Raw genomic sequence first — 27929 nt, forward strand, 5'->3', positions numbered from 1 at the left:
CAGGTGATATATTGCTGTCTGGACAATGTGACATATACAACAGGTCTGTGAGCGCATAGTACTCCTTCTGCGAAATATCCAGCTACATTTTTTTGGGGAAATCTGTGTCTTGTAACAGCAGAAAATCCATTCCACCCCTGAGCTGTGCGGCCCTGTTTTTCCCCTTTTTTGCCTATAGGACAACTTATCTGACACCTTGCAGCATCGTACATATAACATGACCTCCCACATGAGGCTGGCTACACATTCCAGTTGTTTTAAATACATTACACAACCGTGAAACAATTCTGTGGACAATGTTGAACTCTTTAGCAACATCTGCTATTTTTCAACTTTCTTCAATCTTTTCAGTGATCAGCCACAGTAAAATCATCTAAGTGATACCATGAATACATTCCAAAATTTTTAAGATCGACAATTAAATTTTTGCCGTAAAACTTGGTACAACAGCTGCCCAAATGTGTTAAATGCTCTAAGTGTTTTATCAGTGCTATTATGTGATAAACAGGTGAGGAAATGAAAATGTTCTGGCTGTCTTATTGATGGAGATTTATTTCAAATGGATATTGGTATGAAAGGTTGAAAATCATATTTTCTGAAAGGAGAGCCTGACATATAAACTGTATTATTTATAATAAAAAAAATTGCTAGCATAAAGGCCATTAAATAGGCTTTTTTAATCATTCCTTTTTAATAAATATACTATTTTCATGTTCTGAAAATACTTTCATTAACTAATTCAGATTGATTGGTTTAATAATATTTTTTTCATCATCTTTCCCTCTTCTCTAAAGTTCTTGAAAGTGTGATTGCTAAGTTTGTACCGATCTGAAAAATCCACATTATTTTTTTTTAAATCTCAAGCATCAGCATTTTTTATTGCATGGCTGTAGTATATTTATACTTCTCTATATCCCTAAATTAGCATGAAAAATAAAACTTTTAACTTTGAGTAATAAATTTCAATCTAAACAACCCTTAATGTCCGTCATTTTTTCCTTGAAATTTAATAGAAAGAACTCTTTATTTTGATATGCTTTAATTTAATTTTAATACTGATTTATTTTAATTTTATTTTCTGTGTGCATTTTGTTACTTTGATGAAAAGGATTGACTCATGATATATCCTATCATGAACTTCATGCATGGTTTCGTTGCCCAATTAGGTGAACGACTTCTTGTGTGACTGCCTTCCTGGCTGGGAAGGCAAGATGTGTGTTGAAAATATCAATGAATGTCTTTCCCAACCCTGCATGCATGGTCAATGTGTTGATTTCCTGAATAATTTTACATGTAGTTGTGATCCTGGATATGCGGGTAAGAGTGATAGCTTTAGCATTTTCCATTTTAACAAAGTAATATTTTAAATACAAAGCTGCTATTTTTGTGTTATATTTTCTTTCTTAATAATGAGTGAAAGGTCTGCCGTGTTAGGTTAATTGAAATTATTATGTCAAGTATATAGTAATTAAACTATAGTTTTTCTTTAGGAGTTGCTTTAATTCTCCTGAAATGTGTAAATATATATGCAGTTATTCAAATTAACCATTAAATTTTAATACATGAAATAAAATTTTATAAAAGGCAATTTTAGAAGTAAAATCTTCAGAATTTTTAGTTGTATGAGATTTATGAATTGTTAATATTTGGGTATTATTTCATCTCCAGTATGTACTACTTCTGCAGATAACAATCCACATATGTAAGTATCATGTAATAGGTGCTGTTATTTCAAAATAGTGATAATCTTCTAGTTAGTAGGAAATTAATTTGGAACTTTAAAAACTGTGTAAAAATTTACATTTAAAACATGAGCACTTGCAAACTGAATTCCAGATGTAAGTGAACATTTGATGATTTTTAAAATTAGTTTAATTTTTAATTATACATGGACTTGAAGCAAATACTTCTCTTTTCAAAAATATTAATGATTAATAATCACATGTAAAATAATTGAACAATGATTTTACTTTTAATATTGAGTCTTCTAAAATCTTTAGTTCAAATATACAAATTTGGAAATATATTTCTAAAACTTCAGAACACTGGATGATTTTGGGAAGTAGCTCTTATATTTCATTGCTGAATTTATTACTTGGCAAGGATTTGGTAATTGTGTATTTCTATAATCTACTGGTTACCTGAGGTGCTTCTAGAAAAGACGAGGGACGGCCTGAATTGTTGGGTCATATTGATTCTGAATGGACTTTTGTAGGATTAATTTTTTTTTATTTATTTAGCTTTAATAATAAAGAACATGCTCATAAAGTAAACCAGACAGTTTCTCGCAAGTAAAAGAACTGTTATTAATCTTCTGATAAATTTACCTTTTTCAAAGTAATTGTCAGAGGATTCTGTAATGTTTTTCCATTGTTTCCTCAGGTCATCGAAATAATGCTTATAGATGTTGGAACTAACCATTCTCAAAATACACATAATGTTTGATTTAATATCTAAGATGTTTTCAAATCTCTGTCCTTTCACAGCCGTCTTGAGCTTTGGAAAAGGAAAAAAAATCATCTGACAATAAGTCAGGAGAATATGATGAGGGATTTATCACTGCAGTTGAATGCTTAGCAAAATATTGTTGTACAGACAGTGCTGTGTGGAGTCTAGGAGGATCGTGTGAAAGAAACCATTGCCTAAAATCAAAAGGTTCTTTCCTAACTTGCCTTATCCTGTTTTGTAACCTAAAAACTACTTCCTTATTAATTGATTTTCAGATATAAATTCGTGATGAGTAAGTTCTTTGTAATCAAAAAAGTAATCAGCATCACTTTAGTCTTTGATTTTGACACCCGTGCTTCTTTTTATGGGGGGGGGGGGATTGGTTCTTCTTATTTTGTACTTTGTCTTTTTGTTTCTGGTTAATATTGCAGACATTAGGTCTCATCTCCTGCTTTGATACATTTTAAGAAATTGAGTCTTACTTATCCTCTCTTGCAGTAGTCATTAAATCTTCATAGCAAACTTTTCTGTCTTCTTTTTGATGTTCTGTAAAAATTTGAGGCACCACAAACATTCCTCATTTTCAGATTTTCAACTAAAATTAAATTACAGCTTTCGCTGCTTATCCCAAGCATGTTTCAGAGATGCAAATTTGTTACATGTCTATCAGCTTTTACCAAAGAATTAACTTTTTGTACATTTTCCTCATTCCTCGGGCCTTGCGAGGTGTTGCGTTATCATGCAAAAAAATCACACCATCGTTCAATTTTTCCCATCACTTCTCTTTTAATTGCTTTACACAACTGTTCATAGTTTCATAATATGTATCCGAGTTGATTGTTGTTCCTTTCGGCGTAAATTCCACGTGCTGCACCAAACCCTTTATGTAAAACAACACTGTTGCCATCACCTTTCCTGCTGAAGGTTGAAACTTGGCATTCTTTCATTGTGGTTATGAGGTGTGCATCCATTCTATTGATGTTCTCTTCATTTCGAAGGTGAAGTGGTGGACCCACATTTCATCCCTTGTGTTGATTCACCTTAGAAGCTCGTTGCCCTCTGCAGAATACTGTTGCAAAAATGCGAATGAGGATTCGAAACGTTGTCCCTTGCGATTATCAGTGATAAGACGTGGGACCCATCTTTGAGACATTTTATGAAATCCAAGGTATGAAATCCAACAATGGAGAATATGCACAATTTGGAGTGAATATCCAGTTCATGCACCATTGATTTTAGCCCATTATTCACACACAGCAAGACGGGATATTGTCCCAACTTTCCTGTCGGACATTTGAGCAGTTAATGTCCCTTTCTCCACATTGCCCAAGATTACAACACACAGCGCACTCTTGCGGCGAGGTATTATAACTTAGTTTTTGATCTGCCTTCATAAAATAGCAAGTAGATGTTGTGATTCCTTAAATGATAAATTTAAGAATAAGACTCTTTTATTTTGTTCTTTGAAGATATTCAAGAGCGGTACCAGGCAAAAAGGCATATATTTTGTGATTATAAATATCCATTTGACCTCTATGAATCATTTATTACTCTGGAAAAGGGAATCTGTGTACAGATACTGTGAAATAAGGACAGCATTTTTATGTAATAATTCTTATCTTTAAGTACATGATTATGAAAAGATTATGCATCTTATGATTGACAGTTAGGATTCCATCTATGAGTGATTATTACTTGAGAAAAGAAAATTTACCTATGGTTCATGTGAAATAAGGAAAATAGTGTTCATTATAAAATTTGTACCATGAGGTATGTGATATTGAAAATATTAGATGTCTAGCTGTTGATAGTTAGGAATCCTTTGGAAGTAACATAGGTTGGTATCATGTTTGGCCTTCTATGATTGCTGTATATTCAACTGTAATTCTGAAAAGCTTACTCTTAAGTTTTCAGATTTTGACAAACATGTGGAAAGAAATTTTTATTGTTAATTTCAGAGACATTTGAACTGACGTACATACAAGAGATGAAACACATGAATAAGCAGGCAAGGTATATTGAAGTATGGAGGAATTCTCTAATTTTCATCATGGACTTATTCGTGTTCTGATGACATATTAAAAATAATACTTGAACTATAATTTTCATGTCTTAAAAAGTAATGCTTGAGGATTATAAGTTTTTAGATATATTATTATTTTTTTAACTATGTTGTGATTTTTTTCTGCTTAAGGATAATATATGCCGACAACTTTGTAATGTGATAACTGCAATATGCGCTAATATAAAGATATATGCACCAACATTGCCTGCCATTAAATTAAATGTATTCTTACCTCTTATAGTGGTATTATTGCTTTCTAAGGAAATATTTTTAATAAATATATTTTTAATACAAGTAGTTCTATTTTATTCTTTGTTTATTGAAATAAGAGAGATATTTTCTTGTGTTTAAACAAATTTTGCTGTAGTCAAATCAAGCCTAGAGATAATAATGTTTTCTTGCTGGTTGTATCAAGCTGGTACATATACCTTTCTAGAGGGAAAAAATTATGTGGTGTGTGCTGTCCTGTAACAGAAAAGATTTCTTTTTCCCCTTTTTTAAAATTTATTTTTTATTATTTAAATTTTACATCGAGATTTTAAATTTTTAGGTACTCTTTGTGATATCAATATCAATGAATGTGACTCAAGTCCTTGCTTTAATGGTGGAACTTGTACTGATCTTGTTAATGACTTTTCTTGTGAATGTCCAGAAAATTTCATGGGGAAAAGTTGCCTTGAAGTATATGATGCATGTCGCTCTATGCCTTGTACAAATGGTGGTACCTGTCAAACAAACATTCCTTCCCATGAATATCATTGTCTTTGTTTAAGTGGGTATTTGGGAAATCAATGCGAAATTGATGTTGATGACTGTGAAGGTATAGTTTGCCCACCAGGAAAAATTTGTGTGGATCAGCCGAATGCATATGAATGTCGGTAAGTTTTGTCTTTCTTATTTTATGATTATTAGTGCAATTAATATAAAAATCTTGTATGTAATAGTTCAGTAATCAGAGAAAATATGATGTATGGTTACATGTTTTATTTTCTTAAATTTGATCTTAAATACATTACTACATTCTCCAAATAAGATAAAAAATTTTATTAAATATTTTATACAAAAAATTTCTGTACTAGAAATAAAATGACATCTTGAATTATAAGATTTATCTTTTTATAAGGTCTTCACGGAAGAAAAAATATGGTTAGTAAATTATTCATTTTGCAAAAGTACAATTAAATGCAGTAATTTTTGTAAGTAATACAGTAATCAGATTTCTTGAAAATTTAACAAAATGATTGTGTTGGCTTGCACCAGTTTTCAGTGCACACATTTGATCAAAACTAGGTTTCCTTTAAAACAAACAAGCAAAAAATAACTAAATAAAATAATCTCTAAAATTTTCCTGAACTTAAAGCAACTATTGGAAAATAATAGCAGCTTATGTTCGGTAATTAAAGATTCAATATTGAGTAAATCAGCACTAGTTATTAATTTTGCTGCTGCCCTCAAGAAATTATTATTCATATCTGACAAAAAATGAAGCTTCTAATTAGCAAAATAAGCACTTCAACATTGTGTGCCCATGACCTTGAAGCCCTAAACATCACTATGTCCCTGAGCGCATATTGCAGTTAAGCCCAATTTGCAAAAATAATTCATATTAAACCTGCTTTTTATCTAAGCATTTGGATTCTGACATATATTTGATTGTTATTTCATATAACATACATAGAAAATTCTAGTACTTAAAATTCAGGATAAGTGCAATATTATTAAAAATGATTATATTCCCATATTTAAATTATTTCTGTACAGTGATAAAAAAAAAAAATTAGTAATCAAAATATCAGTGCTTATTGTATCCTATTTCCATATTTACCTACAGATATTTTAAGCTGTTTGCACTGCATGAAATGTTTTTAAATTATGAACGTGCATTCTTAGTATTGTGCATTTTATTTTTATAGAATTAAAATAATAAATAATATGCATTACATAAATCTTAACATTCTGGGTATTCTATTTAGTAAGTGGTTTTCAGCATTCTGACAAAATTTATGTGCATTTGAAATTTGAAATAGAATGTTCTGAAATGATATGGTGAGCAATCAGAGGCTTCCATATTACATTTGATACAGTGGGCTCATGGAGGGAAATGGAGAATCGTGTCATTTATATGCTGGGAGCAAAGAGGTTAATTTGATGTGCTAATACTTTTGCCATATTTGGTCAACTTTTCTTGTGTAATTAGTTTTCTCCTGTTGTCATTGTCATTGGAAAACATAACTCATTGATTACTTTAAGGTATAAAATATTTTGGTGTTGCATTAGTGGATAGTATCTCATAGTCTTCATTGAGTTAGGGAGTGACTGTTTTAGAGAATATTATAATATTACATATATTATAGTTATCAATATCTATATTCTTAAAAACAGTGGTCCCTTTTAGCATTTCAAGGGGGCTGATCTGTAGGATGTAGATGCCATGAGAAGGTTCTTTATATCTAATATTTTAAAGTTACCTTATTTGGTAACAAATGCCATAAATATTCTTTGTGCAGTTTTTACATATAACCACAGTAAAGGTTTTGTTTTCTGCTGAGTAGTTCATAAAATTTAAAAAAAAAAAAAAGAAAAAAGAAAAGAAGTTCTATAGTTGTATAAACAATGATCTCAATTTCAGCTGTAGCATTAAAATTTGCTGGTTGTTAGGTATTTCATGAAGCAAACTTGTAATTAAGTAGTATAGAGCATATAATGCTTAGTTAATTCATACCATAATGATTTTAGATTGTTTATATGCATCTAGTTTGCTCAGTTATTTTATGCTATGTCTGTTGTAATTATAATTTTTCTCTCTTTAGATGTCCAGTTGGATTTGCAGGAGAAGATTGTTCTGTCAATATTGATGAATGTAGCAGCAATCCTTGCCTTAATGGCACATGCATTGATGGCATAGGTGCTTATGCGTGCCATTGTCCAGAGGGTTTGACAGGAAAACTATGTGAAGCTGACATAGATGAATGTCTGAACTCTCCTTGTGCTCATGGTATTTGTCAAAACATGTTTGGAAGTTATTTGTGTTACTGCACCCCTGGATATACTGGCACACATTGTGATATAGAATTTAATGAATGTCTTTCAATGCCTTGTAAAAATAACGCAACATGTAATGACCTTGTTAACAACTATAGCTGCACATGTACACCTGGCTTTGCTGGTCGAAACTGTGAAGTAGACGTAAATGAATGTGTTTCAGACCCATGCCAAAATGGAGGTACCTGCAGTGATCTAATCAACAGATATGAATGTTCTTGTATTCCAGGATTTTCTGGACAAAATTGTGAGATTAATATAGATGAATGTGCCCCACATCCTTGTCTAAATGGAGGGATTTGTATAGACCAAATTAATAAGTAAGTAGCAATTTTTTTTAAACTAATAAGCCCTCGATTCTCTAAATCAAATAATGCTTTAAATTAAAATGACCAGCAAACATACCTATATCCTGTCTGAAGTTCAACCCTTTTTTTCAATCCCCAATGAGCTGTGAGGGTTCCCCCCCCTTCCTCTTATGTGTTAATGTTAATTCATGTGCACACAGAGATAACTAAACTTTTTTGATTGCTTAATGCTGATGTTAACTCGGGGGAAACATGGAGCGAATTTAAAAATTTTGACTGCTCAATGGTCTCTCCTGGGTTGTTTTTGATTACTCTCATTTTTTAAAACGTCACACACTGATCAGCTGAGTATGTCCCTACAACACTCTTTTTTTTTTCTTCCACCTTTATGAATCATTTTAACTACAATGTTGATGTCAGTTGGAAAAAATAACTAAAGTAGGCAGCTCATTAATCTCATAATATCTCAAAACAAGCATCAAAACAGTTTTCAGAATGTAAATCATAAAATTAGATCATAATAATAAGGCTTATAGCATCTTAGACTGTATTGTTGAAATTTTAAAATTCACAGCTTTAAATATATAAAAATAACATCTTACCTGTTTACCAAAATATGCATTTTAAAATTTCAGGATTCTGTTTCAAATTGTTTTACAAATTATTTGCATTATCAGCTTTAATAAAGAATAACTAAATTAAACATTTTGATATTTTCCAGTGTTAAGTACTGAGTTTGTATTTTTTTGTGTTAACAGTTCATATAAATTTTGAGAATAAAGATGCAAGAAAAGCAAATTAACCAAAAATTGTGAACCTTTTTTACAATTCCAAACAGTAACAATTTTTAGAGGTGAAGCTATCCAGATATCTTCATCAGTTTGCATGCCAAATATAAAGAGTACAGCAAATATAAAAGAAAGGTATGACAGCACTGAACACTCTATAAATTTAAACACTGATCAGCTGAATTAATCAACACCCATATATTTTTTTTCCTCTTTGCCTTTTGTAATATAAGATGCTCAGATTATAAAATGAAATAATTTGCACCGTAATACAGTATAATTAGAGTTTTGTTATTGCATTTCAATCATTCATACTTTTAATGCATTATATGTTGACACATTTCACATACACTGCTGGATAATTGCTAGGATGAAAAACACTATCACCCATAGCAACTACAAAATCAAAGGAAGCAAAATGTGAAAGGTTAGAATAAATGCTGGGTACAGATAGAAGACGTGTACATATGCAAATTTTTGTTTCCTTGCCTGTGTATCACATGATAGTGCTGATAAAAGATCTTAAAGAGTTTGATGCATGTAGTAAGTGATTGTAATAAGTGAAAATTTTACAGGAAAGAATTAATTCATAATTTTGAGGGTTTTAGTAAGTCTTCCTGATATCACTTATATTATTTTGTATGTGGCTGTATCATTGGAAAGATCGAAGAAGGGCAGAAAATAACAAATGTTGCCAGGCCGTTCAATATCAGTCACAGCATTGTTTTATGGTTGTGGAAAGCATTTTAAACAAGCCAGTGCCTCGAAGAAAGCCATATTAAATATGCAATGCCTTTACAAGAAAGGTATGTTGGCCTGTCAGCAAAACAAAATTACTGCACCAGAGCTCAGCAGTGGCAAGTGGGTTTCTTGCTATCACAGCACAGCAGATCTCGCAAAAATCATAACCAGACATTTAAGCTAAGGAGGACTATATGCTCACAGACCTGCTGTATGTATCTCATTATTCAGACAGCACTTTGCTGCCCTTTTGCACTGGTATTGTGAGCATTGCAGTTGGACTGAAACATGAGCTTATATAGCATTCTCAGATGAGAATATGTTTAGTCAGCCATTACATTGTAGACATCAACTGATCTGGCATGATAGTGGTACTGCTTATTGTCCAGAAAATATCCAGGAAAAGACCGATATCCAAAATGCAATATCATGTTATAGGCCAGCATCATGATCAGTGGCCACACATCCTTTCATTTGTTGCAAGTAGAATTATGATTTTTCAACAATATATTGATAAAGTTCTGCTGTCTCATATTCACCTTTTCCTGGTGCTTATAGTATTAATTTTTTTTTCATCGATAACAGCATACCTTGTCATTAAACACTAGCTGTTTAGGATTATTTAGACAGCTAAAATAATCGGTCTTAAATGGCCAACACAGTCTCCAGGTTTAAACCCCACTGAAAATGTTTGGGATTCTCTGTGAAATTGACTTGCTGGTCAAAAATATCCTCCAATGAACTAGAACACACTCGTCTGTGTACTGACATATCAATGGGATCAATTGCCTCGGCAGCTGGATGATAATTTTGTGCAAAGTATGACATGATGTGTGAAAAGTTGCATCACATTTCATGATGGAAATATCCTTAACTGACACCTTTCTGAAAGGTGCCTGCTGTCGTTCATATGCATTTTTCCATTTCTTCATACACAGCATCAAAAAAACACTTTTTACTTTTGGAAGTTTCAAAACCTTCTGTATTTTTCTGAACAATAAATGTCCTTTATACTATTGTCCAAACTATGTGGCAACAATATTTTATACTGCTTAGCTTCCACTCTGTTCAATGTTATGCTGCACTGCAATTTGAAATCTGTCTTTAGCAATTGTCCATCAGTGCTATTTTCTCAAATAATGGTCAAATCTAGATGCAACAATATCATGTGAAATGAATTAAATGGTTGCAAAGTACTTGGTGGTCGGAAAAATTTTTATCTGAGGCAAAAAGATAAACACACACTTGTCCCAGTGTGCAGTACAGTATTAAACATATTGCGTATGTATTATTAAACCTATTGTACACTTTTGTATAATTGTAAGTAATTGTAAAGTAACTATTGTTCTCATAATATTACAGTTATTAGAGCTATTACCGTTCATGTATTACCATTAATACTTTGTGAAATTTGGCATGGTTTTTTAGAAGGAAAGGACTGATGACTTACAGCTGCAAAGAATTAGTACATATATTTGGGTTCTTGTCTTGGGTAATCACAATTCATCTTGTAACAAAACACATTTAATGAAGCATTAATACATATACAACATTGTTTATCTCTTAATACATATAAAACTTCTTAATATGATATCGTTAATCTATTAATACATACAAAACTTCTTAATATGATGTTTAATTGTGGTTCATCCCACTTTCATAAAGCAAAGTGGCAAGAGTTCCATCAATTTCCCTCGTGCAGTAAACAGTTAAAAATTAGCTACCTCACGAGAAAAATGTTAGGCTATGGAGTTAAAAATCCCACATTCAGCCTTCCTACTGTACGTTGACCTCAACAACATTATTCTACTCTTGACATCATAAATCATTGGTCATCTTACATCATCATTGTTTTTGGTAAAAGGAACCATCATCATGAATAAACCAAAATCTGAAAGTTAAAAGAAGTAAGATGGGACGGTGCTAAAAACAATATTGAAAGGAAACATCTTAACTGACCTTCATCCTTGCAACAATAGCATCATCAACTGTCCCGTGTGTATTTCAAAAATCTTCATCTAAAACGAAAAACTCCAATTTTAACACTTTTGGAAAACTTTATTTCATCTTAAAATAAATTAGCTGAAATAATATTAGGTATAAGGTCACAGTTCGGTTATCAATTGTATCAATCCAGCTTTAACTTCATGATCTGTATTATTCAATACATCTTCTTCTGCAGGGGTAAATTATTTTATGTATTCAGCGCATATATGATTGATTTTCTTCTGTTACAACATAAGTGTCATTATTTATTTTGACAATCTTATATTGGCATTAATATACTGATTTTAACTTAAGGTTTGGTTCAAATTTTGTTCTTTTGATTGCTACTAAGTCATTAATTTTATAACATTTTGGAGAACATTTTTTTGAAAGTTGTATGTTTTCTTATTTTCTTTTGGCACCTTAAATATTTAGTTTTCCGCATCTTTTTTAAGTTCTCAGTAATTTTCAAAATTATTTTGAATTTTTGCATCGATTATTTCTTCAACTTTAATATTTTCTGTTCAAGAAGTATAATCGGTATCTGCTTGAAAAGTGGAAGCATTCCGTTTACCAAATCCAGATTTAAAATTAAGAGATGATTTTGCTTTAGGAAATCTTGTTTCTGAAATTGAAGGTTCAAAGGAAAATTTACACCTCTTATATGACCTTGCCTTAGGTTTAGGTGATTCATAAGCTGAAGTCGCACTAAATGGTGTTGGAAAAGCAGCCCACAAGTCTCCATAATATTCCCAATCATTACCATTAAGAGTTTCTCTCAGCTAACAAAATTTTTAATCAGTGATACACATTTTTCATTCCAATTCTGCTTATTTAGCAAATAATGTCCTCTCCATCATTCTTCTCATGTGATCTTTTACTAAAGATAGCTTTTCTTGCATTTTCAATTTAACATGTTGAACTTATTTTTCTTGCTCAGAGAGGATTTTATCTTTGGTATTCATCTGAAATTTTGCAGCTTCTACTTCATTCTTGACTTCTGATAGTTGTTTCTGTTGTTCTGATTCAGAAAGTTTTCTTTCCAAAGATCTAACCTGTTGTTCACGAACATCCAAATCCATTTGTAAAATAGTTTTTTCCTGTTTCAGTTGGACACTTTCTTTACCTATAATTGGTAAATATGTGGGTCTCGAAGAAATAGGTTGGTCAGCTTTTAAAATAACAAGCATTTCAATATTTGTAGTTTTTCCTTTGGCTTGTCTTCCTTTAAATTCCAGAATCCAGTTCCTTAGCTAGAAGTTTCTCTTGCTGTTTACTCTTTTTTATTGTTGATATTTCTGTTTCATCAGCATTATATTCAACCAGTTTCTCAGATTCTGAATTCTTTTCTTTTAGCCCTGAAGTAGTTTTTTGTAGAATCATTAATTTTTTCATTACTGTCTTTAATTTCCTAAGCTTTCTTATGTGGATTTTTTCTTCTTCCTTTAGAAAGAGAATTCATCCCTTCCTGTACATTTTGCAATTTTCATTTTCCATCTTTAACATCATTTTTTTCCCTTCCTGAGACTCATTTTCCTTTAATTCTCCTTTAATTCATCTTCAACAGCGTCTATTTCTTCTATAGGGTTTTCAGATTTATTAGGAATATAATTTTCAATTAAGCACTTTGTTTTTGACCTGTATGCTCTATTAATATCTAAACAATTATCTAACTCATCTTCTTGATCTACATTTATTTACCTTAAATTTTAGTCATTTTTTCTACTCTTTTCATAGATATACCATTCTTGTTTATAATAATTTCCATTTGTGAAAGCATTTCATTTCCGATAATAGCATTTTCTTTCATTTTTTCCTGAGATACAACATAAGTATTTGATTTAATTTCACAATCATCAATTTGTATGGAACCTTTAAAGTAACCAATAGGTTTTATTTTATTATTACCAAAGCCTACTAGAATCAAATCAGAAGAATTAATACCAGGTGAACCAATTACTTTATAAATATTTTCCAGTATTGTATTTATATCACTTCCTGTATCAATAAGAGCTTTTACGTCTTTATTTTCTATCAATACAATTTTATGCATATCATTTAACTGCTTATTTACAAATATTTAATTCACTTCGGCAAGATCTTTTATATTTGTCTTATTTTTTATACATTCTGCAGCTACATGCCCAAATAAATTGCAACGAAAGTATCTTTTCCCCCTCACTCTTATTTTTGCAGAAATTCTCCATATGACCAAGATTTCCACTGTTATAGCAACAAATATTTGTTTTTATTTTACTTTCAAAACGGTCACCTCTGGTTTTAGAATTAGGCTTAAAGGCTTTATTTTTATCGTTATCTAATTAAATTTTTTCTTATATCTTTAAGTTCTTACTGAAACTCTGCCAAACTTTTACTACCATAAAGAATAGCTTTATTAAATGTAGAATCATTTATACCTTTAATAACATATTCAATTAAAGCAGCATTTTCAATATTAACTATGTAACATAGATTTTAATTACCAAAAAGTATTCATATAGAGATTCTTTTTCCTGCGTTTTACATGTAAAAAAAATTGGCATGTCATTTCAGAAAAAGTCAGATTTTGTGTCAAAATACCTATATTAGAACAATGCTATATATAAATCTAATACATATCCTAAGTCACGCTTTCGAGACATGGAAAACACAAAATGAGTTTCGTTAATCGGCCAAGGTTGAACGGAAGATATAGAACATGGTCTTCCCCCCCCCCAGCAGTGTACATTATATGAGACAATTTCCTGTAAAAGACATCCTTTCCATTACCATTCCTGTAGAAAACCTTTCATGGAAGATTCTCAAAATAGATCAGTCTTTGCTTGTATTTTACTGTAATAAACCCATTCACATTATGAGATTTCAAAATATGCTCCTTAATAAGCTTTAATTTTTTTTTCTCCTCCTAGGTTTACTTGTGATTGCTCCAATACTGGATTTTCTGGTACTCACTGTGAGCAAAATATAGATGAGTGTTCATCAAACCCCTGTCAGAATGGAGCCAGGTGTGAAGATATGATCAAGGATTATTACTGCCATTGTTATGAAGGATATAGAGGGAAAAACTGTGAAATTGATATAGAAGATTGTGCTTCATATCCATGCTTAAATAGTGCTCTTTGCTTAGAAAATTCTAATCAAACTTTATATGAAATGAATTATCTTGGTTTTTATCCATCATTTTCATATGAAAATGCAGCTGGTTACCGATGTATCTGTTCTCCTGGATTTACTGGAGAAAACTGTGAAACTAATATAGATGATTGTGAATTTAATAAATGTCAGAATGGTGCTTGCATTGATAGAATAAATCATTATGATTGTGCTTGTCGTGCTGGATTTGATGGTCAATATTGTGAAAGAGATATCAATGAATGTCAGATATTAGAACCATGTCAGAATGGAGCTACATGTATTGATCATAAAGGGGACTATGAATGCAAGTGCTTACCAAATTATGGTGGAAAGAACTGTCAAACAGAGTTATTAGGATGCATTGATATTCATTGTGAGAATGGTGCTACTTGTATACCAATTTTAGATGACAATGGTAATCATAATTATGAATGTTTGTGTGCTCAAGGTTTTTATGGTGAATTTTGTGAAATAGTAACTACAATTTCTTTTAAATCAAGAGATTACATGCAAGTTACTTCATACAATGAGATACAAAATGCCTTCAACCTGGAATTCCACTTTCGCACAACTCTTTCAAATGGTCTTTTAAGCACAGGTCTTGTATCAAATATAATGTTGCAGTATTTATTATATTTATGGGATGGCATGATTAAAGTCGATATTTATAAAGATAATATTCATGTTGCTGAACTTTTTTCTAAAAGTAACCAGAATGACTCTTTTTGGAAATCAGTTAGGCTTGAGTTTGAACCAACCAAAGTATCCTTAAATGTGAGTGATTGGGTTGTTCATAAAATGCTCAACTTTTCTTCTTTGAATTTCACTGTACAATTTGGAGCATACCAGAATTCTGTGCTTGCTGTTCAGCCAAATACAAAAGATTTTATTGGTTGTGTTCAAGATATATATATAAATAAAGATATAATTATTCCAAAACAGAATGGTTTACTTTTTGGTGCTACAGAAGGTTGCTTTAGGAAAGAACAGTGTGAAGGTTCTCCTTGTCACAGTGGCTTTTGCCAAGATAATTGGCTGAGTTATGAATGTATTTGTTCAAGACCATATTTTGGAGTTACCTGTCAGTATAGTAAGTATTGCCTATTTTATTTTGATTTTTTAGTTTTTAATCTCAGAACAATTTAAGTTTTCTGTAGTAGAAATCATTATTATTAAATTCTTCATTCAGGTGATATGGGATTTTTAAATTGTACTTTGTAATATGTAAAAAAAGACTTGAAATTTAAAATTTTTATATGGATTTTTAATTAATAATTTTGCTGTCATTAAAATATTCCATTTTTATCTTTTGCTAAGTTTTTCCACTTTAGTTATTTTTTGGATTATGGTGCATGTTTAAAGTAACTTTTTGCAACTGTCAAATAGAACACTGCCAACTTAAAATGTAAACGAAGTATTAGTAAAAATCCATAAAGAAAAAAAATATTTTTATCGAAAATTTTTTGTTCGCTCATCAGTAACATTAACATGTGCAGGTAAAAAGTACAGGTAACATTGACAGGTGCAGATAGAAATTACAGGTAAAATTAACAGGTGCAGGTGGAAAGTAAAGGTAATATTAACAGGTAGAAGCTAAGTGAGCACCTCTGTAGTGCCACTGATGATTGAGGTATTGCTGTACCTAATTAACAGAAAATCTTCTGTTCCAGTTTGGAATATTGATGAAGAGAATTATTGGAGTCTGAGGGTAACCCACCTCTCTTCCCATATCACACCCTCTCGAGGGGATATTGGCTTATTGTATATTTAAGCCCTGTTCACAAGAGCAGGTTCGACCGGTAGCGAAAACCGGTTCTTCCAACGTGTCCCGTTCACATGAAACAAGCATTAACTGCCTCACCGAATTGGAGGTAGAACTTGGTTGAATGTTCCTTACCTCTCAGGAGCAGGGCAAATGGGGAGATTTCCCGTCCTATACTGCGCGGTTCACTTAATTTTAGTTACTGCTCGCTGGACTGTCAGCGAAACAATCGCGCTGATAGATAGCATCCCCCCAAAAATTAGATAGAACTGTGCAAGATACACAAATTATAGACAAATACAGACAAGGTTATCTGATGCTAGGTATTCCAGAAACATCGTTCAAATTAAAACTAAAGTTAAGACAAGTGCATATCGGCTTTAACGCGACAAGGGACTCTATCTTTTGAATTATTTTTTTTTAATTTAAGAATTTTCATGTACTTTTTATGAATATTATTAAATGGTTTTGTGAAATAAAACAATTTTAAGCTGAAAAAAAGTTTTTGCTAGTATTTTTTTTAATTTAAATTTTTGAAGAAAAATTTTACAATTGAAATTTGTCTTTCTTCTCCTACAATTTTCAATGTCTCCCCCCAGTTTTTTATTGTATTTATTAGAGTGTTCTTAATAACTTCAAAGAATGATTTTGAAATTAATGAATTAGTTTTTGAGGGAAAAAAATACGCTCTTATCTAAAATCTTTAAAACAAATATGATCTGTCACATTTTCATTTCAAATAATTTTTTCCTTTCAGTATTTTGCAAAACCCATCCTTGTTTCTACATATATAATTTTAAATAAGCAGTAAAAATAATTTTAAAAAAATTAGTCCATACCTGTATATGTTTTAGGACTTTAAGTAAAAGGATTTATTGAAAAAAAATGCAAAAGGTTTCTCAGTTTGCATTTGCAGTTTAAAGAATACAAGTCTAAATAGACATTTAAGGGTTTCAAATCTTTAAAATTTTATTACTGAATTTCAGTACACATATATATATTTATATATATATAAATCGAACCTAGTGCTATTTATTTAATTGGTAAATATAAACATAAATGACAAACCTTTTTTTAAAACCTTATGTGGCCAGAAAAATTGCAAAAACTCATAAAACGCAAGCAGAATTTTTCTTTACCTGTTTTTGTTTTGTAAAACACATTCAAAACAATTTAATACATTAATTAATTATAATATTGTTGCGTGCGTACGGGTTTGTAATAGATTGATAATAGTTCGTAAATGATTGTCATTGCACTCAAATCCGATGATAGCTTAATTAAATTTATTTTATCAACAGAAACATTTCAAAGTTCTGGAATTTTCCACAGAAATACTCGTACAAGTGTTTAGAATATCACTAAGTATAATCAGTAGTTATGCTTCAATCTAATAAGAACGTTAAACACAACAGAATGCAAAACGCATCTTAAGAGAAAGTTAACTCAGAAATATCTCCAATCTAACGCTAAATTAACAATTGGCAACAATAACAACTTATCTAGCTTAAATAATGTCATAAAAATAGTATGGTATAATGAGATTATTACTTTGAAACCGATGTTTCGAATTGATGCCCAAGAAGAACCAATATTTTCCAGTCTCCCTCATTGCCCATCTTTCAAAAAAGTAAAAAAATGATCCAATTAATTTCCTGTATCATTTTCTTAAATGCGAAACGTTTGTTTTATAAGCTGTAAAAATGTCGGAAGTTTGTAACCAATATATTTTTAGATATGAAATTTTAAAATTAATGGGCGTCAAGAAGTCTAAAAATATGAATGATTTTTAAAAATTCTCCCAAAATATTTTTTTTAAAAATTATGCTAAAAATTTCATTTAATTTTTTTTTTCCTCCACAGTGTGTTATGGTGCAAACTATAATATTCTGAGATTCTCAGTTTATTTGTTAATATTTGCAAAAAATCGTTTCAACTTTAAATTTGAAAAAAAATCTAGTCCTCTAAAAATCAGAAGTGTGACACCACATCCACAAGTAGTATGTTTGAGTACAAAGTTTGAGTTATATATCTTATCGGGAAGCAGTTTAAAAATCCATGACCATCTTTTAAAAATAGCGACAAGCACCAAAAGTGAACTAAATAACAGCTTATAAAATAATAATAATAATAATAATAATTAAAACACATATATTTTTCAGGAACCATTACGAAAGTTCAGGTACCAGTTGCGAAAGTCCAGATTACAAAATTAACAACAGTAAACAATGTTAAAAATGTGTAAACAGTATTAGAAATCTGCCAATTTGGAGACGTGATTGTTCACAGAGGCTTAGGTGTAAAGGGAAAGGAAGACGGTGGTCTTCTGAACGGGTCCTAAAGACGAAACTCTTTCATGTCTCCTTTTTCTCCCCTTGCTAACGTCAGCTGTGCGAAGGAGCATTGCATGTGAACGGGGCTTTAGAGTACCCGCTTGTTGCAGAAACAATATATCTTTATTAACATCCATGCTTTCTTTAGGATTCCTTCAGTGCCTTCAGCCCAGCCCTTTCGGTGCAACTATCAGTGTCACTAACCACTATCCCATCTACACAACAGCATCATTAACATCATTCTGTAAATGATGTTTAAAATACTAATAGCAATGAAATTAAGACTGCTTTGTAGGAAGTGCATGAAATTGCTTATTGCAGTTTGGAAAAATTACTTAAAATGTAGTGTTTAAGAATTTCATCAGTGTTATGCAAATAAATTACCCTTCAAGTGGAAGGGGATGTATGCGTAGTTGGATTATCTGTTCATATGGACCCATAAATAGAAATATATATCTCTAGCAAGCATGTTTCAAATAATTCAAGTTATTTTTCACAAAATGATTAACTTTTTTTTATTATTATTATTAAGATCAAGTATAAGGTATTTCTCCCATCTTCTTAGTGTGGTGTAGTGGTCTGCATACTCGGCGCATATTCGAAAGGTCTGTTGTTCAATTCCTGGCAAGGGCATTGCTCATTTTTCAAATGACCTGCTTCCAAAAGAATCCTAATGGCTCTACAGTGGGGCCCGAGCTAAAAGGGTGGTGGATGATGTTTCTCCACACCCAGAATTTGGCGATTGGGTCCCCTAAATCCCAGTCGCCCTTTAAAAGGGGGAGTATATAAGGTATTTCTCCTGCCTTTGTAGTGTAGTGGTCTGTACTCTGGATGCGTATTCCATAGGTCCGTGATTCATTCCCAGCGAGGGCATTGCTCATTTTTCAAGTCTTCTGCTTCCAATTAACCTAATGTCTCTACAAAAGTATGCTCATTGTTTTTACTGAAAATGTTTTGAGATACCCAAGTATATAAATATTTTCCAAATAAACAGAAAGAGCTACTGTGTCCAAAGTCAATCATGATGCTTGTGTTATATAACCCTTTTTTATTTGTTAGCATTGTAAGATTTTTATGAGGTGAAATCATAGTAAAATTAGTCATGTGGCTCACCACTGGCTAAGGGATAAAAACATAAATATACATAAATAGTTCAATACAAGTTGAAATACTCACAAACGATATGATTGCAAGGAAATTTTCATGGTTTATCTCATTTGTAGCATAAATATTAGTTTCTATTAGAAAATGCTGCATGCCAGCATACCTTTTTTAAGGATAGCCATGCTCTTTCATAATCCAGTTTAAAATTAGTCCTAAATTTATTACTGAAGCCCATTCTCTTCTGTAAATTGCTGTAATATTTTCTGTAGCTATGCAGGATTTATCTGAAAAGTAACATTCCACTTCGAATATGTCATATGCCAGTCATGCATTTTTAATTAGGTAAAAAAAATTAAATTTTCAGGACATACATGAACAATGACTGCAACCATATGGTTACTTAAACAAAGGAGAGACGCTATCAAGTAAGAATTTGTACTACATTAGCATGACATTCACAACTGCAGCATCAGATCAACAAATCTGCATCTTTTTGTTTTAACATGGTTGTAAGAAATTATTCCAATGATTAAAAAGACATTCAAAGATATTATTATGAATGAAGACAAAATGTAATTATTTCACTTCTTAATTTCAAGTTTGCAAATCTACTCACTTAATCATTGTGGATATGACAGTGATGTAATAGCATGCCACTTATGGCTAAATAGTTGTAAGGCAGAGTGCTTGATTACGAATGTTGAATGAAATCAATTTCTCTTAAATAATGATACACCAAGCCTGGTTTTCAAAGATTCAAAGTAGCTTGATACGAGAGCCATCCAGGAAGTAGATTACGTTTCCGTCTGTGTCCGCTAGGGGCGGGGCTAGCGCGGCCATCTTGGGGTCAGAGCGTTGCGCAGCTCAGTCTGCATCTAGCCGTGCTAGTGAGAGGTTCGTGCTGTGCTCCGTTCAGATACTGTGACGGTTTGAAATGTCTGCGTTAATTGAAAATCCCGCGAGCTGCGAGGTGCGCTCAGTAATAAGGTTTCTGACTGCAAAAAACTGTAAACCGATAGAAATCTATCGGCAGCTTCGTGAAGTGTATGGGGACAACATTATCACTGAAGGTGGAGTGCGTCAGTGGGTCATAAGATTTCAAAATGGCCGAACCAATGTTCACGACGAAGATCGAAGTGGGAGACCCAGCATAGTGACCGCCGAACTTCTCGAAAAAGTCGATGCTAAAGTCCGTGAAAATCGAAATTTCACAATAACGGAACTTTCTTTGAGTTTTCCACAAATTTCGCGAAGTTTGTTGCACGAAATCATCAGCGAAAAGCTTGGTTACCACAAGTTTTGTGCAAGATGGATTCCAAAAATCTTGACAGAGGACCACAAAAATCAGCGAATGGCTGCAGCGTTGAACTTTTTGGACGCTTACCATAACGATGGTGACTCTTTACTCGATCGCATCGTTACTGGTGACGAAACATGGGTGAAACATGTGAACTGTGAAACGAAATTGCAATCAATGCAGTGGGGGCACACAAGTTCTCCCCAAAAACCCAAGAAATGCATGCAAACAATGTCGGCAAGGAAGATGATGGCGACTGTTTTTTGGGACAGAAAAGGTGTAATTTTGGTGGACTTCCTGGAAAGAGTCACTACAATAAACTCTCAAAGGTATTGCCAAACTCTCCAAAAACTCAGAAGAGCAATTCAAAACAAGCGCAGAGGAATGTTGAGCTCTAAGATCTTGTTGATTCACAACAACGCCCGGCCCCACACGGCAAATGTCACTCGTAAAGTTCTTGAATCTTTTAAGTGGGAGTTGTTTCCTCATCCGCCGTACAGTCCCGACCTGGCACCGAGCGACTTCCACCTATTCCCAGCAATGAAGAAGTGGCTGGCTATGCAGCGTTTTGATGACGACGCACAGCTGCAAGAAGAGGTAACGAAGTGGTTGAAGGAGCAGGCGGCCGAATTTTTCGATGAAGGAATTTCCAAGCTCGTACATCGCTACGATAAATGCCTTAATTTGTATGGTGACTATGTAGAAAAGTAGTATTTGAGTGTGGCTTTCATCTGTATATAATAAAATTTGTTTCCTATACTTTGTTTATTTTTTTTATTCCAAAACGTAATCTACTTTCTGGATAGCCCTCGTATATTTGCTAGATAGATACTTGTACATTATTTCAAACAAATTATGCTTGGCATATTTGGCATAGCAAAATGCTCATGCTAAACTTATTTTGGCAGCGTTATATGTATATAAATTAAGATGTTTGCGTTGCTGTGTGAGAGTACTTCAGCCTTGTATTACAGCTTAAAGACGGTTATTACATGTAACAAAAAATTCAGAAATATATTATGAAAAGTGCCACAATTAAAATTTGTAGCATTATAGTAGTAATGCTGAAGTGCTTGACTTTCACATCACATATCAAAATGTAAAATGCACCAAAAATCAAATTTACATCAAATGAATAAAGATGGATTTCTAAAGATAATAGATGTAAATAAGAGAGTTTTTATAACCTTTCCATCAGTATCGCATGTAATCATCACTAGTATCTTTTCTTCAACCAAGTTCATACTATTATAAATGCCATATTCATAATATCATAGGTGTCAAAATATTTCCCATACCAAAAGCAATCACACCTTTTATTATATTAGCAATACATCTCTGGCAATATAGTTCAATACAATATAGTTCAGCAATTACATCTCTGGCTGAATGAAATACAAAATAAAGATATAAATTACCTCCACTTTACTTTCTTTCAGAAATACTATCCATAAAAAAAATTCTTTTAAAATTTAAGTCTTTATAGTGTAATGTTCTGAAAATTAAATTGTTTATAATTTAATATTTTAATATTATTTATCAAATTACATAATAAGTTTACATGGAAAAAGTGTAAATCTCAAGATAATATCTTTAAATTTTATTGTTGAATTGACAATTCTGGCAACATTTATTGATCTTGTACTGTAATCCAAGTAATCGGTCCTTTTTTTCTTTGAAAAAAGGAGAGTTTAGATATCATTGTATATTTTCTGTATTTTAGGTTATGAAGCTGCAACATTTGGATATCGAAATGAAAAATCAAGTGCACAGCTACTTATTGCTGATAATGATCAAGTTCTTCCATATGATGACATAGATGTTTCCTTTTTTATGAGAACTAGGAATGAATCTGGATTAATCTTCTATATTGGTTCTAGCATAAATGGTGCAAGCAATTGCACTACTGACAAAAATATAAATGACACTTTCATGCTGGCTAGATTGTATTTAGGCTATTTGCAAGTCATCCTTAAACAACAGACTGGAGATATTAAAACTTTAACACATATGGAGAAAATAGATAATGGCAATAATTACTTCATACAAGTGAGAAAATTTAAGTTTTTTTTTTTTTTTTTTTTTTTTTTGTGTGTGTGTGTGTGTGTGTGTGTGTGTGTCAAATCCTTTATCTTTCCCACATTATAGTTGAGTACATGATAAAATACTTAAAAGTATGTTGAGAAAGCTAATAAAATGAAAATAACGTACTCCTGGTTTCTAGATACTTCTATTCATTGTTTTAGAGATTATGTACAGTATTTAAACAATTGATGCAATTTAATTAATTTCAACCTGAAACTTTTCTGGATATGGATTATTTATGTTTCAAGTAATGTTATGTTATTTTCTAAGTTTTCACACTTTGCTTCAGTTTCAAAAGACTAAAATTGTGAAACCAACTACAACCCCCTTGACTCGAAGTTACACTGGCTTCTGTTCCACGCTGTCTGAAATCTCCAATACTTAAATGTACCGCTTTCATTGTTAAACTGCGTATTTATAAAAAAATATATAAATTATGATGCAAATTGATGTAAATGATAAATATTTTCGATATTAAGTGTTAACCCTCTGGCTGATCATCTCACGATTTCCACGGGCAACTCATGTGGCAAAATTTGCTCATCCTGCAATTTCCGCGGGCATATGTTTTTCTTCCTTTATTGAGGAGCACATCCCGTTTAACCATTGAAATAAATTATATACAGTATTAGGTGTTTACGTTTTGGCCAACAGATATCGTTAGATGTCCACGTGCCTTCAAATGCCGCAATTGTCCACGTGCCTTCAAATGCCACAATTTATTGCGACATTTGAAGGCACGTGGTATTAGCGCTCAAACTTCACTTTTCGCCTCTTTTTTCTTACAGAAATAGCTGCTAGAAAATGTTCAGCAATTATCTTGATTATTTAATTAAATTATTGAATTGTTGATTAGAGTAATAATTAGATTGTGATTATTAATTAGATTTATTGAATCTGGTGCAAAGATTATGAAGTTTGAACTCTATCATACTAAACTGCATTTTTAAGGTATTTTTCCCTCGGTGCTTTATATTTTCTTAAATTTTTTACATTTTACTTTTTTATATTATGCAATAAATAGAAATTAACTGTAATTCGACTGAAATTTATTTTAAAGATTTTTTTTTTTTTTTTTTTTTTTTTTTTTTTTTTTTTTTTTTTTTTGTGATAACATCTGAAATTGGTTTTTCTGGCAACTTAGTTTCTCATGATAAAAATCTATATAAAAAACATTTTCTAGAAAGAAAAAGTGCATTTTTCAATTCTCCTATATATATATATATATTTAAAATATGAAAAAAAAATTGGAAGCGATTTTGGTCCACAAATTGAGCAGTCAGAGGGTTAAATGAGGATAACATCATATAATTTATTCAAGACAAAAAAGAAATGAAGGAAAATACGAACTGTAGTGGCAATAATGAATGCAGCCCTCAAATGCCAAACCTTTTTATGAAGTGGCAAGACAATTTCAATTCAGTCCAACTTCTGTACTCAGAAAGAAGTTGTTATATGGTTGCATGCAGAAAAGTCTTAAAAAATTCTCCATTTTTCCCAAATTGATAATTAAAAATCATAATTAAGCTATTGTATTGCCAATCTAGTTATCTGAACTTCTACCCATCCATACATCCATCATAATAGTTTCAGATAACCAGCATTTTACTGTAAAATTAAAAAGTTATGTAAGAAATTTTTGTTGAATTATTATAATCTATTAGCCACCGAATGCATCATTTGAATGCATTCATTAGTGAATTCTGCTGTTCTTTAAAAGTACATGAAAAGAAAGTATATAAAAATGAATAAATATAAACTTTTAAAGGTCAGTTTATTCTTGCTGATTATCAGTGGCCAAATAGTTACATTACTGAACCCTGATAATTTTATTCTGCTTCAAATCTCAAAATCCCAGACTGGCTGTATGCAAGTTTCCTTTTTTTTTTTTTTTTTTTTTTTTTTTTTCCGAAGTGTAATGTAAATATTAACCAGTCTTCTATAGAAAGCTCCCTGTGAAGGTGTCCCTTCCCATAGGTAGGTAGCCTTCGAGTACTTCTCCATAATCTAAATAATATATCTTCATTCATTACTGTTAACAGATATGGGTATAAATGGATGGGACATAGAATTTTACTGTAAGTTGTACAGGTATAGTCCCACTGCACTAACTATACTGCTTCATCCCAGTTTTGAGGGGAAACACCTAGGAAAGTAGTCCGAGGATCTCCACTAACCACTCAAGAGAACTTTTGCTTGCCATGTATTTTAATGGCTCCTTGTTGCACAGACACTATATGCTTACAAACATCCATGACTTCTCCAGGATTCAAACCAGAGCTCATTGGTATAGCAGACTAATCAAACTATATCATATCACTAATACTAAATACTATATCATCTAGGTGACCAGTTAACAAATTTCCATTAGCAGAAGCGTTTCTACCATATTATCATTAAAAATGTATTCTTGGCTGAAATGTATCTTTTCTTAGTAATTTCAGGTTTGCTTTGTCCAGAATGTACTTGATTTATTAATCATAATTATTGTAACACAAAGAAAAGTTAATAGGAAAAAGTAACAAATGATAAAGAGAAAAATCAGAATTTTTTTTTTTTTTTTTTTTTTTTTTTTTTACTTGCTAAGACAGCTTTGATATAGTTATTCAATACATATATATTGGAATAACATGTAATAAACTAATAACCCATAATCATGCTTTACTGTTTAAATTTGGCAAGCTTCTATGTTATCTGAATTTATATGTTTTATTATCTTGCAAGGTATACAAAAAGGAAAACATTGTGGTCATTTTAATATCGGAATATACTTGGAATATATATTGTAAAAGTGTATTTTACAAAATGAGTGGTTCAGCTGTGTAGCATTATAAAAGTTGTGTACATACAATATTTTTTACCTCTTCCAAAATGTGAAAATTACCAAAGAGCAGTTTATGTTTCAGTGGACTAAAAGTCTTTTCATATAATTTTGTAGATAGGTATGATAATTAGTGTACTTTTCAGTATTTTCTTTTAACTTGGTTTTCATATCAAAAATTATAAATATTTCTTTTTGGAATACAGTGTGTTAAATATGAGTAATGTTATTTAACAATTAGCTGCTGCTTCTGTAGATATGATTCCTGAAACATCTTGTAGCTATCATAGCAAAAGGAGAATTCTTTCTGTTTGGTAAGCAGTGTGTTAATATGAATTATGTAATTTAACAATTAGCTGCTGCTTCTGTGGATGTGACTCTAGAAATATCTTTTACCCAAAATTCTTAAGGGAACTTGACTGAAGGATTGCATATAGACCTGTATGAAAACTAAATATAGAAATAACTTCTCATTTTAACAAAGAATCCTTGCTAATTGAAAATTTGTGTAAGTATCCTAAATTGAATAACCTGAAAACTAGACTGTCTGATCAGTTCCATAATAGGAATAAACAACATTATCAACCTATTTGAAAAAGTTGGAACATTCTTTTTAAGTTTTGGCAAAAACAGTAATAATTTGATATCTGGCAGTGCTATACTTCTTTGGAAACAATCGTAAAGTTTGAGCTTGAAGGTATCTATATGAAACACTATTAGTTTAACTTGTTTTCTACTACTTAGGTTTTTATAGACCATGTAACTGAAATTGTACTAATGAAAAGACACATTTACCAAGCTCCTGGTGTCCTACTCAAATTTTGTGTATGTGTGCATGCCCGTCCGTCTATCCATCAGGTTTCATAAAATCTGTAGCTTTAATAAATTTTTGTATTGGTTTTCTCATTTGCATTTTTCCTTTTGTCTTTTAATAAATCTTTCTATTGGATCCATTAATAATGATCATTACTAGCAAGTATTCTCTTAATGCTGCTAAAGCATGCCATAGGCAGCTTAGACAGAATACTTGCAGATGAATCATGCATTATCTTTTACTCAAATTTGACACTGATACATGTTTTACTTGAATCTCTTTCCCCACCCACTGCGACCGAGCTGTAAAGACGCTAAACACTGGTTGTTCGATCCGATGTTCGAATCCCACGAACGGGCTGGCTGCATGGGCATTTTCGTGTTTTTCCCCATGTTTAACGAGTATACGAGCCAGTTTCCCATAGAAAGTCCTCCACAAAGGCATCCCTCCCTTTAGGCAGATAGCCCTCATGTGCTTTGCCATAACTGAATAATCCAATCCACTCCTGCCCTCCCCCCACTCCTTCAAACTAGAAAGGTGTTAATACTTTGTAATTTAAAAAATTTATTAATAATTTTTATTGTAATTTTTTTATTTATTTTAATATATGTTTAATGAATGCTTCCTTGGCAGGTTCTGAAAAACAGTTCCATGCTGCTAATTAAGGCAAATGAATCAGTACTGACTGTGCCTGTTTCAAGTTCTCATATTTGTACTGAAGCTCTGTATATGGCTAGTTTTCCTTCACTCAGTAGACACACAAGACAGACAAACTCACCCCATTTTAGACATGAAATTGAGACAGTACATTTGGAGGACATTACCTTCTTCAAAGGGATACTTCAAGATTTTAGAGTGAGTATAGTTCTTTAGTCTTGATTGAATATAATATGAAAATTGTTTAGATTCAAATGCAACAAAAGACTAACAAGCAAGTCTGGATATGCATTTTTAGTGTATAAGTTGATCTAAAAAGTATCTCAACTAATTATAATAAATTATATGAATTGCTGTTATCTTTAAGTCATTAACTATTTTGCAGCATGAGTGTGTATATGTGCCTTGTTTGCTTAGTCATATCTATAGAACATATATATGTGTTCTTAGTTAAAAGTATCTGTGATTAGTGCATCATAGCATAAATGCATTATTATTGTTCATACTAGAAGTGAAAATAACTAATTTTAAGAGAAGATATAA

General features: G+C 31.7%; 1 protein-coding gene across 3 annotated transcripts in view; it reads left to right on the forward strand.

The window, feature by feature from the left end:
* Positions 1-27929, forward strand: part of crb (cell polarity complex component crumbs) — a 186523-nt gene that overhangs the window by 126127 nt on the left and 32467 nt on the right. For all 3 annotated transcript variants that reach the window (XM_085814416.1, XM_085814412.1, XM_085814410.1), the window contains 6 exons: positions 1167-1317; positions 5064-5391; positions 7324-7875; positions 14288-15603; positions 22733-23058; positions 27363-27584. In XM_085814416.1, coding sequence (XP_085670542.1) covers positions 1167-1317; positions 5064-5391; positions 7324-7875; positions 14288-15603; positions 22733-23058; positions 27363-27584 — 2895 coding nt within the window. The remainder of the gene's footprint in view (positions 1-1166; positions 1318-5063; positions 5392-7323; positions 7876-14287; positions 15604-22732; positions 23059-27362; positions 27585-27929) is intronic.

The sequence above is a fragment of the Stegodyphus dumicola genome, chromosome 1 (assembly GCF_044657685.1).
Source record: "Stegodyphus dumicola isolate Sdum_Otavi_A_Nest chromosome 1, ASM4465768v1".
NCBI classification, from domain to species: Eukaryota; Metazoa; Arthropoda; class Arachnida; order Araneae; family Eresidae; genus Stegodyphus; species Stegodyphus dumicola.